This window comes from Salvelinus namaycush, chromosome 25 (assembly GCF_016432855.1).
Source record: "Salvelinus namaycush isolate Seneca chromosome 25, SaNama_1.0, whole genome shotgun sequence".
Lineage (NCBI taxonomy): Eukaryota > Metazoa > Chordata > Actinopteri > Salmoniformes > Salmonidae > Salvelinus > Salvelinus namaycush.
The window spans coordinates 28,805,027-28,820,587 of NC_052331.1; the positions used below are offsets into that span (position 1 = coordinate 28,805,027).

The 15,561-nt window shown below is 45.8% G+C and overlaps 2 protein-coding genes across 4 annotated transcripts; both read right to left on the minus strand.

The window, feature by feature from the left end:
- Positions 1 to 223: 223 nt before the first annotated feature.
- Positions 224 to 9,282, minus strand: mrpl37 (mitochondrial ribosomal protein L37). The gene is made up of 7 exons (XM_038964094.1): positions 8,785 to 9,282; positions 8,402 to 8,585; positions 8,089 to 8,204; positions 7,598 to 7,783; positions 7,317 to 7,471; positions 630 to 833; positions 224 to 421 (listed from the first exon to the last, which is right to left on the minus strand). The coding sequence occupies exons 1-7, from the start codon at positions 9,164 to 9,166 to the stop codon at positions 344 to 346; spliced, it is 1,305 nt and encodes a 434-aa protein (XP_038820022.1). The 5' UTR covers positions 9,167 to 9,282; the 3' UTR covers positions 224 to 343.
- A 1,465-nt stretch (positions 9,283 to 10,747) lies between these two features.
- LOC120020435 (piggyBac transposable element-derived protein 4-like) lies at positions 10,748 to 15,404 on the minus strand. 3 transcript variants are annotated; one of them, XM_038964095.1, is made up of 5 exons: positions 15,295 to 15,404; positions 14,521 to 14,617; positions 14,248 to 14,382; positions 13,650 to 13,940; positions 10,748 to 13,436 (listed from the first exon to the last, which is right to left on the minus strand). In XM_038964095.1, exons 2-5 carry the CDS (start codon positions 14,592 to 14,594, stop codon positions 11,438 to 11,440), a joined length of 2,499 nt encoding a protein of 832 aa, XP_038820023.1. In that variant the 5' UTR covers positions 14,595 to 14,617; positions 15,295 to 15,404; the 3' UTR covers positions 10,748 to 11,437. The 3 variants fall into 3 exon arrangements, with proteins under 3 accessions (XP_038820023.1, XP_038820025.1, XP_038820024.1); XM_038964097.1 differs by lacking the exon at positions 15,295 to 15,404 and adding an exon at positions 15,127 to 15,275; XM_038964096.1 differs by lacking the exon at positions 15,295 to 15,404 and adding an exon at positions 15,024 to 15,275.
- Between the last annotated feature and the right edge of the window lie 157 nt (positions 15,405 to 15,561).

Consider the following 15,561-nt stretch of genomic DNA (forward strand, 5'->3'; position numbering starts at 1 on the left):
TATGACATACAATCCACCTTAATTGTGTGACATCTGTATACATTTAATAAATTCTGGAAACAAATTAAGCATCTCAAAATAATGTGTTTGTCATAATGACATACATAGCTACATTTCCACAATGCTATTTTCTTAAGCAATAAGAGATATGGATCACAATCCTCTTCTACAGATGTAAATCAAAACTGAGCCGAAGGTAGAGAAACGCAATGAAACTTTTGACTCTGATGAGCTAGAGTATCTAGGGTCTCTTTATTTTCAGATATTACAGTACTGACAGTAGAAATAGGAAGGTTATGAATAGTGGAACATTGTTGTTTTGGTGCTGTTTAATGTAGCTAGTTCACACAGCTCCATGCAGATAGAGGGACAGGAACTTCTGGAAGGTTTCAGGCTTGTACCCAGATAGACCTGGTGGTATCTGCGGGGGCAAAGCAGAGAGAACAAAACCTGGTCATAATGATGTTTGAAATACCATTTGTATAAAATCTAAGCTACTAAGTAAAATGGATTCCCTGTTACTATCCATTTCAGATGTGGGACCCTATAAGGGTGTACAGTGTATTTTATAACTGTTTGATTATATAACTTTTGAAAAGAGACAAAGAAAAAAACAAAGTAGTTCTTACCTGCACCACCCTCTTCTTGATGAGGGGGCGAACCTTGGCGAAGTCATACAGCAGCTGGTCATTCTCCACCCACACCTGGTTCTTGACCCCCTCGTCAGCCTGCAGGTCTGTGGTGTTGAGCTGGAACACCACATACTGGAACATCCGGCCGTTGGTGGCCACCGACTGGACCACTATGGGCTGTTCCAGCACCCCAGGCTTAGTCTGAAGGGAGGGGGAAGAGAGGTTGAACAACATAGTGCTGAGCGTTTAAGGTTTGGTTTTGGTTCGATTATATTTGTATCTATTTTTTATGCACTATGCATTATGTGGGATGAATGCTATAACACAGAATAAAACAATTAATACAATTTTCATGATGGTAGTGACTGCCCATTACTGCTGATCACTTCAAATATTATTGGTCACATACACATGGTTAGCAGATGTTAATGCAAGTGTATCGAAATACTTGTGCTTCTAGTTCCGACAGTGCAGTAATATCTAACAAGTAATCTAACAATTTCCCAACAACTACCTTATACACACAAATCTAAAGGAGTGAATGAGAATATGTACATATAAATATATGTAACGATTGTTCTCCTCCTCGTCTGAGGAGGAGCATGGATTGGACCAAAATACAGCTTGTGGAGAATACATGTTTGATTTATTTTAAAGAAGACGAAACGGAGAACACTGACAAACTATACAAAACAACAAACGACGTCAACAGACCTGAACATGTGAACTTACATATAACGAAGAACGCACGAACAGGTACAGACTAAACAAACGAAACAGTCCCGTGTGGTACAAACACTGACACGGAAGACAATCACCCACAAACAAACGGTGTGAACAGCCTACCTTAATATGGTTCTCAATCAGAGGAAACGTCAAACACCTGCCCCTGATTGAGAACCATATAAGGCTAATTAACAAATGAACCTACACAAGAAACAAATAACATAGACTGCCCACCCAGCTCACGCCCTGACCAACTAAACAAAGCTAAACAAAGGAAAATAAGGTCAGGAACGTGACAGTACCCCCCCCCCCCCCCCCCAAGATGCGGACTCTGGCCGCAAAACTGAACCTATAGGGGAGGGTCTGGGTGGGCATCTGTCCACGGTGGCGGCTCTGGCTCTGGACGTTGTCCCCACCCCACCATAGTCAATCCCCGCTTCCGTAGCCTCCTCCCAATGGCCACCCTCCAAATTAACCCACCTGGATTAAGGGACAGCACCGGACTAAGGGGCAACACCGGACTGAGGGGCAGCACAGGACTGAGGGGCAGCATCGGACTGAGGGGCAGCACCGGACTGAGGGGCAGCTCCGGACTGAGGGGCAGCTCCGGACTGAGGGGCAGCTCCGGACTGTCTAACGACTCTGGCTGGTCATGGCTGGCTGACGGCTCTGGCTGCTCCTGTCTGGCGGGCGGCTCTGGCTGCTCCTGTCTGGCGGGCGGCTCTGGCTGCTCCTGTCTGGCGGGCGGCTCTGGCTGCTCCTGTCTGGCGGGCGGCTCTGGCTGCTCCTGTCTGGCGGGCGGCTCTGGCTGCTCCTGTCTGGCGGGCGGCTCTGACTGCTCCTGTCTGGCGGGCGGCTCTGGCTGCTCCTGTCTGGCGGGCGGCTCTGGCTGCTCCTGTCTGGCGGGCGGCTCTGGCTGCTCCTGTCTGGCGGACGGCTCTGGCTGCTCCTGTCTGGCGGACGGCTCTGGCTGCTCCTGTCTGGCGGACGGCTCTGGCGGCTCCTGACTGACGGACGGCTCTAGTGGCTCAGGACAGACGGGCGGCTTTGAAGGCTCAGGACAGACGGCGGCTTTGAAGGCTCAGGACAGACGGGCAGTTCAGGCGGCTCTGGGCAGACAGGCAGCGCAGGCGGCGCTTGGCAGACGGACAGCTCAGACGGCGTTGGGCAGGCGGGCAGTGCAGGCGACGCTGGGCAGACGGACAGCGCAGACGGCTCTGGGCAGGCAGGCAGCTCATATAGCGCTGGGCAGATGGCAGACTCTGGCCGGCTGAGGCGCACAGTAGGCCTGGTGCGTGGTACCGGAACTGGAAGTACCGGACTAAGGACACGCACCTCAAGGCTAGTGCGGGGAGCAGCAACAGGACGCACAGGACTCTGGAGACGCACAGGAGGCTTGGTGCGTGGTGCCGGAACTGGAGGTACTGGGCTGGAGACACGCACCACAGGGAGAGTGCGTGGAGGAGGAACAGGGCTCTGGAGACGCACAGGAAGCCTGGTGCGTGGTGTTGGCACTGGTGGTACTGGGCTGGGGCGGGGAGGTGGCGCCGGATATACCGGACCGTGCAGGCGTACTGGCTCCCTTGAGCACTGAGCCTGCCCAACCTTACCTGGTTGAATGCTCCCCGTAGCCCGACCAGTGCGGGTTATTCCACCTCCCCGCACTGGTCGGGCTACGGGGAGCATTCAACCAGGTAAGGTTGGGCAGGCTCAACCCGCACTGGGCTGTGTTGGCGAACCGGGGACACCATGCGTAAGGCTGGTGCCATGTATGCCGGCCCGAGGAGACGCACTGGAGACCAGACGCGTTGAGCCGGCTTCATGGCACCTGGCTCAATGCCCAATCTAGCCCGGCCGATACGAGGAGCTGGAATGTACCGCACCGGGCTATGCACACGTACAGGAGACACCGTGCGCTCTACCGCATAACACGGTGTCTGCCCGTACTCTCGCTTCCCACGGTAAGCTCGGGAAGTTGGCGCAGGTCTCCTACCTGACTTCGCCACACTACCCTTTATCCCCCCCCCCAAGAAATTTTTGGGCTTGACTTACAGGCTTCCTACCGCGTCGTCGTGCTGCCTCCATTCGCCGGTATCCCTCCGCACATTGCTCCATCGAATCCCAGGCGGGCTCCGGCACTCTCCTTGGGTCGATCGCCCACCTGTCGATCTCCTCCCAGGTTGTATAGCCCAGATCCTTCTCCTGCTTCCGTGCTGCCTCCTCATACCGCCGCCTCTCGGCTTTAGCTGCCTCCAGCTCTTCACGAGGGCGGCGATATTCTCCCGGTTGTGCCCAGGGTCCTCCGCTGTCCAGAATTTCCTCCCAATTCCTATAGTCGTGCGTTCGCTGCTGCTGCCTTGTATCACGCTGCTTGGTCCTGGTATGGTGGGTAATTCTGTAACGATTGTTCTCCTCCTCGTCTGAGGAGGAGCATGGATTGGACCAAAACGCAGCTTGTGGAGAATACATGTTTGATTTATTTTAAAGAAGACGAAACAGAGAACACTGACAAACTATACAAAACAACAAACGACGTCAACAGACCTGAACATGTGAACTTACATATAACGAAGAACGCACGAACAGGTACAGACTAAACAAACGAAACAGTCCCGTGTGGTACAAACACTGACACGGAAGACAATCACCCACAAACAAACAGTGTGAACAGCCTACCTTAATATGGTTCTCAATCAGAGGAAACGTCAAACACCTGCCCCTGATTGAGAACCATATAAGGCTAATTAACAAATGAACCTACACAAGAAACAAATAACATAGACTGCCCACCCAGCTCACGCCCTGACCAACTAAACAAAGCTAAACGAAGGAAAATAAGGTCAGGAACGTGACAATATATGGATGAGCGATGGCCGAGCGGCATAGGCAAGGTGCAATAGATGGTATAAAATACAGTATATTCATATGATATGAGTAACAGAAGATATGTAAACATTATTAAAGTGGCATTGTTTAAAGTGAATAGTGATCCATTTATTAAAGTGTCCAGTGATTGGGTCTCAATGTAGGCAGCAGTCTCTCTGAGTTAGTGATTGCTGTTTAGAAGTCTGAAAAACAGTTTCTATCTCAATGCCATCAGTCTCTCGGTCCCAGCTTTGATGCACCTGTACTGACCTCGCCTTCTGGATAGCGGGGTGAACAGGCAGTAGCTCGGGTGGTTGTTGTCCTTGATGATCTTTTTGGCCTTCCTGTGATATCGGGTGCTGTAGATGTCATGAAGGCAGGTAGTTTGCCCCCGGTGATGCATTGTTCAGACTGCATCACCCTCTGGAGAGCTTTGCGGTTGAGGGCGGTGCAGTTGCCGTACCAGGCTGTGATACATCCCGTCAGGATGCTTGATTGTGCATCTGTAAAAGTTTGTCAGGGTTTTGGGTGACAAGATAAATTTCTTCAGCCTCCTGAGGTTGAAGAGGTGCTGTTGCGTCTTCTTCACCACACTGTCTGTGTGGGTGGACCATTTCAGTTTGTCTGTGATGTGTACGCAGAGGAACTTAAAAACTTTCCACCTTCTCCACTGCTGTCCCTTCGATGTGGATAGGGGGGTGCTCCCTCTGCTGTTTCCTTAAGTCCACGATCATCTCCTTTGTTATGTTGATGTTGAGTGAGAGGTTGTTTTCCTGACAGCCTACAGGGAGGAGGTGAGGTGTCTCATCGTTGTTGGTAATCAAGCCCACTACTGTTGTGTCGTCTACAAACTTGATGATTGAGTTGGAGGCGTGCATGGGCACGCAGTCGTGGGTAAACAGGGAGTACAGGAGGGGGCTTAGCACGCACCCTTGTGGGGCCCCAGTGTTAAGGATCACCGAAGTGGAGATGTTGTTTCCTACCTTCACCACCTGGGGGCAGCCCTTCAGAAAGTCCAGGACCCAATATTGCACAGGGTGGGGTTGAGACCCAGGGCCTCCAGCTTGATGATGAGCTTGGAGGGTAGTATGGTGTTGAATGCTGAGCTGTAGTCAATGAACAGCATTCTTACATAGGTATTCCTCTTGTCCAGATGGGATAGGGCGATTGCATTGGCGATTGCATCATCTGTGGACCTGTTGGAGCGGTATGCAAACTGAAGTTGGTCTAGGGTGGAGGTGATATGATCCTTGACTAGTCTCTCAAAGCACTTCATGATGACAGAAGTGAATGCTACGGGGCGGTAGTCATTTAGTTCAGTTATCTTGCCTTCTTGGATACAGGAACAATGGTGACCATCTTGAAGCATGTGGGGACAGCAGACTGGGATATGGAGAGATTGAACATGTCCGTAAACACACCAGCCAGCTGGTCTGCGCATGCTCTGAGGACGCGGCTAGGGATGCCGTCTGGGCCAGCAGCCTTGAAAGGGTTAACAACTTTAAATGTTTTACTCACGTCGGCCACTGAGAAGGAGATGGCGCAGTCCTTGTTAGCGGTCCGCGGCGGTGGCACTGTAGTATCCTCAATGTGGGCAAATAAAGTGTTTCGTTTGTCTGGAAGCGTGACGTCGGTGTCCGTGACGTGGCTGGTTTTCTTTTTGTAGCCCGTGATTTCCATAATTTATTCACATTACTTTAATAAAATATTTCATTTGTTCTGTATATTTGTTTTATTTGATGACTTTATTATTTCATTCCAAGTCATCATCTCTATAGAGCTGCTGCCTACTGTGTGCTGTCTGACATATCACTATTTTGTAGTTCTTCATAGTAAATAAGGCATACTTATATGACTCCTGAATACCAACTATCAATCATTTCGATAATATATTTTCAGGTAGAGATACCTCACGAAGCAACAGCTGCTCTCTAGATCACCTCACGATCATGCATTCTTCGGTCTCTTCTGTAGTAGGCGTAAAAGAATCAGACTGGACAAGAAGATGCGCAATGAATTGTGGTCATTGTCGCTAAACTGTGAAAAATATTGGCCTGTTGGAAACTCCCTACTACATTGCACAGTTAATCTCTAGAGAAACTGTGCAATGTGCGCATTGAGCTGACAGAAAAAAACAGAATGAAATGGAATTCAAATAACTGAACAGACATCGGTCAATTAGTTGTTAAAACGGAGAGAAAAAAAAAAAATCACAGAAATGTAGGTTAATCGCTCAAGACTAGACACGTGACCCACATACACAATCAGTGGAGGGAGAAATCAGTGGAGGATGTGTTCATTGTTGCAGCTTAATTTCAATGAAAGTCACGTTTGCAATCATATTGTGTGGAACAATGCACGGGAACTCTGTCGGGGTGGAATAGTCCATTATTATAAACCAGTCCGTGGGTGATTAATGGCATTTGTTTCTACCATTATGAACCAGTCCGTGGGTGATTAATGGCATTTGTTTCTACCATTATGAACCAGTCCGTGGGTGATTAATGGCATTTGTTTCTACTAGTATAAGAAAAACTAGAATTGCATTAATATTGATATGAAATATATGTATGGGAATACATTTTTGATATTTTATTAATTATTTTTCATCTGTATGGATTCACAAACTTTTTTGAGGCCTTTTTTGTCAACAATGTGGCTGGCCTCATTAACCTGGGCACAGTACCCAGGCAAAAACCCTATCCCTCCCCATTTCCTTCGCAACTTTAAAGATTCGGGCAGATTTTGCTGCTGCTGAACCAACCTGCTGAAGCAAGACAGAATGAGAGCGATGAGCTGAGCAGCCCACGACAGCGTTTGTCTCGTGTTGGGGGGCCTCGAGCAGAGCATGGGGGAGGGCTTGCTGATGTGAGGCCTGTCGCAATTGCCTTTTCTGCCAAATTGTAAGTCCGCCACTGTAAGCAACCATCAGCTCATTATGCCAAGCAGAAATACTGATCAAATCTCTATCCCATTCAATCACTTTTTATAATTTCTGTTACAAATGTGTAACTACTACCCCTGTGTAATAAAGTATTGGACATTATACCATTATGTAATTAATTTATGTGTAAGGTTACAAACAGCCTTTACCCCGTGGAGTGTGTGAGCACGAGCCAGGGCATTCCCGAAGGCAAACATGATCATCTTAGCACGGAGCTGCTCAGGAAGGAGAGTGACAGGGGTGTCTCCTGCCTCCAGGAGGAAGAGGGTGTGGGCATGAGGGTAAGGGTAGTCCTCCTTGAAGCCTGAAGGAACAGAGGTTTTATTGTGAGTTCATTCCTGACCTGAATTCAACATTTCCATTGTTCTACATACAAATTGTATGGATCTGTAGCTGTAATGACTGGTTGATTGACAAACAGTAGTATTGCCTGTATGGTTCTGCTCCTTGTAGACCTGGACACTCTGCAGGTCGATGGTGGGAGAGATCGGGTAGAACGTCTCCAGGACATGGTCGGCCGTGCTCTGGACCTCCTCTTTCCCAGCAAGCACTGGGAGAGGGGCCATGCTGTTGAGCAGCAACCCATTCTGCCCTCGCACCTGGAACAAGTCTTCACCTGGAGGACAGGTGGCCAGGAAGAGGTGAGATAAAACAGCTAAGCTATTGGTCAATGGTGTGTAGTAGTAGCCTATGTACTGTGGCTATCCTGTCTATCTCATAGATTTTAAATAATGGGCCCTGGACACGTTACCTACTAGTGGGGCTTAGGGGTTGATTTCGGACTGGGTACAACTTGATGAGATGGGCAATAGTGTTATTTCAGTAACACTAAAACAACAAATACATTCAAAGTCCAGTATAATACTGTATTTACCACTATTGCATAATGCTATTGAATGAGGACAGGGGTCACGGGCCTACCTCTGCTCCATGTGGCAGCCAGACTGTATTTCTCCGCCAGGATCCTCCTGCCAAGCCCAGGATGACTGACCTGCAGGCTCCCACACAGGTGGATCAGGTTCCTCAGCAAAGCCACGCTAGAGAGACAAAGGACAGAAGAGAGATGCCACATGTCAGCACAGAGACAGTGGAATTAATGTTCAGAGACCCAAGCTGGCCCAGCCATGTATTTTGTGATTCTGATGTGAATGAAAACCTGTGACACCAGCCAAAGACAATTATGGGTCATGGACTAGTTAGTTTGCGTTCATCTGAGTAGTGGTCAACTACTCACCAGAAATTGTCTCTGGACGGTCGTTCCTCTGTGGTGTCCCAGAAGCGAGCATGCCTGATGGCATTCTGAACTCGCTCATCCTGGTTTTCAATCTGATTGGCTTCGTTCTCAGCCAATGACAGAACCTGGTCCGGAAGTCCCTGTGTCAGCTTGGATTTAGTGAGCCACAGTGCTTGCCTGACACCTGTAACATAGGAATAAATATTAAAGAGAATACACACAATTGATTCATTAGATGTATTTTTTTTTAATTATTTTATTTCTATATTTTGGCCTCCAATTGACATTTAGTGGCATCTCTTTTGTTGACTGATATCTTCCATTTGTCTAATACAGAATCAATAATAGGAGCCAACAGTTTATTGAACTTTAATATAAAATACCTTCAAGTGCGTTTGTCCTTTGGTTAAATATGAAGCAAGACTTCTCTTTATGGAGTGGCATTTCTTCCTCTTTCGGCGCATAATAATGAGAGGGGTCGTTCCAGTCTCGCACCCAGGTAGGGAAAGAGGGCTTTGCCAACCCAGGGACATAGTGCATTCTATCGCCATAGGTAATGCGCTCGAGTCCGGGTATGTCCACCTTGACTCGCGGCTTTTTTCTCGGCGGTACCTTCGCACATAAACTGCAGGTGACATTGAAATATCGATGCCCGTGGACACTGCTCCCCCCATGTGTCGAGCTAATTCTTACCTCTTTCAAAAGCGTCGTTTTCGCAAGCAAAGGAGCTGCGGCTTTAAAAAGTTGTGCAGTTTCTTTAAACATTTTGCTAAGTATTATTTATCTTTTTAAAGTAATAATTATCTATAGCATCTTCTCGTTACACGTATCACCGTAGGGCGCCGCCATCTTTTTCACCAGTACTGAGGTTCAAAGCAATTGGTAAACGACCAGTGTGGTATACTACCGCCTCCAACAGGATGGGAGTGGAACCCACATGCAAAATAGGCCAAAAATGAAAGCGTCCTTTTTACTACTTTCCCAATACTTGGTGGAAGGAAAAATGCATTTGACAGGTGAGAAATAGTGTATTCGTTTATCTGTTCAATCATATCAAATATGTGAATACTTTGATGAGAAGTATGGCCTTTTCATATTTTTGGATGGAAATAGAGAACATAATTTGATCTAAGTCTGGTGACATTGTACTGTCAGAATTTTCACATTTGATAAATGTAATTCCAGTCATGATGTCAAACACAATCAGAGTCATGTATGTTCATGTTCCTTAATTGACATAACAAAAATTAACATCATTTTTTATTTAACCTTTAGTTTAGGTTTGTAGTATTTCATATAGATGGGCAAGGCTCAGCCTAGTTTTTACACTTTTTACAGACACACAATATCAGGAAATCAGGAAAAAATTGCTGCTTCAGAACCATCTGTACCTTTTCAGACAAAAGTAACACTGACATCACAAAAATATACTGAACAAAAATATAAACACAACATGCCACAATTTCAATGATTTTACTGAGTTACAGTTCATATTAGGAAATCAGTCAATTTAAATAAATAAATTAGGCCCTAATCTATGGATTTCACGACTGGGCAGGCCTACCCATTTGGGAGCCAGGCCCACCAACTGGGGAGCCAGGCCCAGCCAATCAGAATGAGTTTTTCCCCACAAAAGGGCTTTATTACAGACAGAAATACTCCTCAGTTTCATCAGCTGTCCAGGTAGCTGGTCTCTGACGATCCCGCAGGTGAAGAAGCCAGATGTGGAGGTCCTGGGCTGGTGTGGTTACACGTGGTCTGTGGTTGTTTTGTTTTTGTGTCTTTTACTTTCAGTTTTGTACACCAGCTTCAAACAGCTGAACATAATTATTGGTTATGGAAAATATATTTCATTGTGGTTTAGATTGTACAATGATTCTCTACACTATACTTGTTTTTTCTAGAATAAACTAAAATTAGGTGAACTATTACAATTTTAGCAACCAGGAAATACCAGAACAATTTCTGAATAGTGCATCTTTAACATACTGGCCCTGCTGCTGCCGAACTCAGCAGGGACAGATTCAAATGTCTCTGGTACAGTTATGACAAGGAGGAAACAGACTCCAAGGAGGCGATAATCATTTGGATCAATACAAGAGTCAAAGAAGATGATCTCAGGAGAACTGTGAGAAGTCCAGCTCCAGAATGCTCATGTGAAAGTTCTATCTAAATACATATTTTGAAGTCAATCATAATATTTGTGTCCAAACTGAATCAATTATATACTGTTCCTATCAGATTCTGTTAATCCATCAGATACTATTCCCCACTAATATGGTACATTATTGGAGACATAAGATAATATGTCAAAACAAGACACCTAAAAAAAGAAACATAGTTCAATTCGTTGCGTACATTTCAAAATTTAATTTAATGAAACAATTAAATAAAATGGAAAGAATACAGAGGGAATGTTATAGATGTTTTTATTTATTAACACAAACCCTGGTAACCAAAGCAGGCAAGCTGAAATGTTCCCAAAGTGGCAATTCCAAAGCATAAAGGTGAACAACAAATTCAGAATGATCTGAAACAATTTCCAAAATGATCAATAAAAAAAACAGTTGCTAATTTTCTAATGGACAGCAAAATGTCTTCCAATGTTTTTTTGTTCAGCAATTCCTGATATGTGATATAGAAATCATTGTTGAGCTTTTGGCAGTTATAGCAAGCCATGTGTTTACCGCACAAAACTATTGGCAACCATAAGCAAACATTTGTGGTGAACACAAATACATTTGAATAAAAAATAAAAAATATCGTTTCGTCATCACATACACCAGATAGGTGCAGTGAAATCTGTTGATTTACAGGGCCAGCCATAGTCGTATGGCGCCCCTGGGGCAAATTAGGGTACAGTGCCTTGCTCAAAGGCACGTCGACAGATTTTTCACCTTGTCGGATCAGGTATTCAAACCAGCGACCTTTCGGTTACTGGCCCAATGTGTGACAATATATAGGCGCAACAATTCCCTATACATCCCACCAATTCAGAAATCCTGTAGGCCTAACCCCTGGAACGAAAATAAACTACTAACTTGAATCTTGCTCGTCATTGTCTTTTTTCACATGCCATATTCTGAAGCAGTTCCTATCTGGTATTATGCAGAGTGCCACCTTGCAGGACTCGCACTGCCAAATGGTCTTGTGCTTACACAAATGACACTGCCTCCTTCCCTCAGAAGCTTTATTACACAACGCAACAGTGATGGGATCTTTTGTGGGCACAGGACAGCACAATAAACCAACTTCCACCTCTTCCTCTTCTTCACCCTGCTTTTCATCCTGTTTTTCACCATGCTTTTCACCCTGCTTTTCCAATCGCTGTTCGCTCGGTTGTTCCTTCTGCTCCTCGCCCCTCTCCTCCTGAACATCCCCTTTCAGTGCAATATCAGCAAGCTGCGAACACAGCTTCTCCCTGAACTGTTTTTGGGCCATGGGCTTTGTGTTCTTAGTCACGGCCATGTCCTTGTGCATGAGCCAGCTGTTCACCACAGCAACATCTACAAAGTGGTAGAAGAAGGTCTTGTACCATTTCATGGTTTTCTGGGCCACACTGTAGCATTTGATAAGGGAATCAGACAGGTCCACACCCCCCATATACTTGTTGTAGGACTTGATTGGCGCTGGGGCGGGTACAGGCTCTGTTGTCCAGGTGCCATCCTCTAACCTCTTGCGTCGTTGGACCTGCTCCTTTGCAAAGGCTTTATGGATGGTGGTACACATGATGACTGGTCGTGCGTCCATCCACTTGGTGAAGAGCAGCTCCCCGTCACGAAGCCAGCGGATGGTCCCTCTCTTTGCTCTGGGTGGCATACTGTTCTCTTGAACACCAGCGAGGCCCACACGGTTTTCACGTATGGTTCCACAAGCTCCTAATTTGTTCTTGTACAGGTCACGGAAGAGAGTGGCGCTGGTGAAATAATTATCAACGTAAATGTGGTACCCAGTGCCCAAGTGAGGGATATTCAACAGGTCCATGACAGCGTCATAGCTCTCCCCTTTTCCTGAAGCAGATGGGTTCTTGCTCATAAAGACATTGAAGTCGCAGGTATAGCCATTTCTTGAATCTGCTAAAACATACAGCTTGAATCCATACCTGTAGGGCTTGGATTTAATGTATTGTTTGAGGCCGTGGCGGGCCTTGGAGCGCACCGCACGCTCATCAATGGAAAGGTTCTGGAATGGGTGGTAGAAGGCCCTGCATGCCGCCAATATCTGGTCTTTGAGAGGTTTGATTCTCATGAGCCGATCATACCCTGCAGTCCCCTTCTTCTTGTCGTTTTCCTCATCCTCTGCTGGGTCACTCATGTGCAGTGAATAGGTGATTGCCCGAAATCTTGTCATAGTCATGACTGTACGGCAAAAAGGAATACCATACAACCTGTTCGGGACCCAGTAGTCTGATACAGTGTGCACATTCAGCAGACCCATATAGATTACAATGCTGAGGTAGTTGTACATTTCCTCCACAGATACAGGTTTAAATCCCTGTTCATGTCTTCTCTTGGCATTCTTGTTGGTGTTTGAGCAGAGAGTATCAACAATGTCATTACTGAAGAAGAGCTGGAAGAGCTCTAGAACAGTGTAGTTCTTTGAAGTGTCTAGCTGGGGTCCAGGAGTCCTAGCTGGTTCGAAGGGGAACAGTTTAGGCTCTTGGTCTGGTTCATCCTCAGTCTTCCACCTCCTCTCTGACACAATGATAAGAGGTGTGGCTGCATGAGCGTTCCTTCTGGATTTGGCAGGGCTGGATAACCAGAGGGGAGAGGATGGAGGCCTGGCCTTCTTTTGCCCCTTTTTCTGTGTTCCTTTAGGGCTGGAGATGGTTTTTCTCTTTTTTGAAGCTCTGGTCTCTATGGCTTCTGTCTCAAAGGAAAATGTGTCTTCATCCTCCTCACTGGACTCTGAAGCCTCAGTGGAGAGAGGGGAGGAACCCCTTACTCTGGGCTGTGAAGAGTCTGTCCCATTGGACGGGGAATCATTCCCGTCTACAGTCTCTGAATGTTCTGTCCAACCGTCTTCATCTTCCTCTCTGAAACGTATCAAAGACAAAATAGGATAAGAGTGAGCAAAATCAGTTAATTGTGACATCCCTAGTACATGCAAATATATAATAGTCAAGGAACAAATTTATGTGTGAGAAAATAATAATCATACCATCATTTGAAGGCATAATATCACATGTAGTGGTCAAGGGATTGCATTTTATGAGACAAGTTATAATACTGAAACTGATTCAACTCACTGGTCCATAAGTTGATCCAACTCTTCTTTGAAATCGGAATCTATTAAGGAGGAAGACGAGGGAAACCTTACTCTGGACTGTGAAGAGACTGTCACTTTGGGAGGGGAGTCATCCTTCCCTCTAGTCTCTATAACTGCTGTCCTACAGGGAGGAGAATCACTGCCCACTCTAAGCTCTATAACTTCTGTTCCATTGGACAGGGAGTCTTCCCTCCCTCTAGTCTCTGTAACTGCTGCCCCATTGCCGTCTACAGTCTCTGAAGGTTCTGTCCAACAGTCTTTATTTTCCTCTCTGAAAACAAATCAATTAAAAAATGTAGTCAGGGTGAAGCAAAATATGTTTATTGTGACATCCCTAGCACAAGTGAATAGCCCTTCATCTTTAATAGTCAAGAAATACAATTCTGTGATAAAAAAAATAATAATATACAATATCACATGCTTACTGAGAATGAGTGGCCCAACACAAACACATAATTCAAGGTGTATGCTGCATTCCATAAGATTTGCACATACAGCTAGCTATGATATGTATCAGTACTGTAGTCGTCAAGGAATGACGTGAGAGAAGTCGTAATAGTGAAACTTATTGTACTTACGGGTCCAAAAGTCGATCCATCTCATCTTCGAAATATGATATGTTGCTGTCACATTCATAGTTTTCATCCCAGTCATTCTCTTGTACTTCCCCTCTATCCTCGTCAGTGCTGTTTTCTCGTTGCCTTTTATCCCCCCTGTATGCCATTTTAATCAAATATTCAATTAAGGGTGAGAAGATCATGCCCAATTTGTTGAACAGTGATGAGTGACATGGTAATGATTTTGAAGAGCACTAGACAACATCTATAAAGCATTCATTAGCACACACTAACCTTTTGTTGTTGCATCCAAAGAGAGAGTGTCTGGCCTGACCAATTGTGTCCCGCACTTCCTCCTGCTCCATCATTACCCACTGGCTATCTCCACAGCCTGAAACCACAACACAAACACACCAGGGGGTAAGTTTAGATCATTGAGTTACCCAGCTAACAATACCACATTTCGGTTGGCACTGAAACTTTCTCCAACATATATAGATTTTTTATAACTTTAGCTAGATTTCTGAGTTCATAAATACAGATGACTTGAAATGGTTGTCTGACAATAGACTACACACTCCTAATATTAGGCTTTTTAGGGATTTAGGAAACAGCAATTCAAAACAAGCTATTGTTTATCTGTGAGCTAGCTGGCTTGGCTATGATTTTCATTTGTGGCCGTGGTTAGGTTTATCAGGTCTGTCAAGCAATGCCCCCACAGTGGGACCCCATGCAGATTTCTAACCAGCTACCCCACCTAGCTAGCTAACACATTTACTGTCTGTTCACTTAGCTACCTGGTTAGTGCTGACGGCTTGCAACCATGTATTTCGTTTCTCCACGTTTAGGTGGATAGCTGTGTTTAGGTATAATTATGGCATTACATGGTAGACGCCATACCAGAAGCACCATAAAGGTTATCTGATGGAACGAAGCACTAGCGAGTGGAATGGCGGTTGACCCGGGATCTTTGGAACGTCCCTACTCTAACCTTAACTCCTGCCCTTACCTTAACCATAACCCTTGCCTAACCCATAACCCTTGCCTAACCCTAACGTTAACCCTTACCGTAACCATTTACTTCAATGGGGCAACGTCAGAGTTGGGACGTCCCAAGGATTCAGAATAGCATTCAACAAAGCATAAACAACATAGCGCACAACGTCATGTAATGTGACGCCAATTTTACCCACAAGCCAGCGGGGGCACAGTACAAATACCAACGTCACCCCGTCTGAAATTCTTTTCCGCGCTGAACTCAGCCGTCGAAATGTGGTCATATTGTGCTCTTCAAAAAAGGGTAACTATTCGATTATGTTTTTACCAAATAGTTTA

Excerpts from the sequence above, each read along its gene's own strand:
- LOC120020435 (XM_038964095.1), bottom strand. The coding sequence starts at position 14,594 with ATGATGGAGCAGGAGGAAGTGCGGGACACAATTGGTCAGGCCAGACAC. Across the intron at positions 14,383-14,520 it reads TTTGGATGCAACAACAAAAG|GGGGGATAAAAGGCAACGAG; the intron begins GTTAGTGTGTGC and ends AATGGCATACAG. Across the intron at positions 13,941-14,247 it reads ATGGATCGACTTTTGGACCC|AGAGGAAAATAAAGACTGTT; the intron begins GTAAGTACAATA and ends ATTTGTTTTCAG.
- mrpl37 (XM_038964094.1), bottom strand. The coding sequence starts at position 9,166 with ATGTTTAAAGAAACTGCACAACTTTTTAAAGCCGCAGCTCCTTTGCTT. Across the intron at positions 8,205-8,401 it reads CCGTCCAGAGACAATTTCTG|CGTGGCTTTGCTGAGGAACC; the intron begins GTGAGTAGTTGA and ends TTGTCTCTCTAG. Across the intron at positions 422-629 it reads TCAAGAAGAGGGTGGTGCAG|ATACCACCAGGTCTATCTGG; the intron begins GTAAGAACTACT and ends TTGCCCCCGCAG.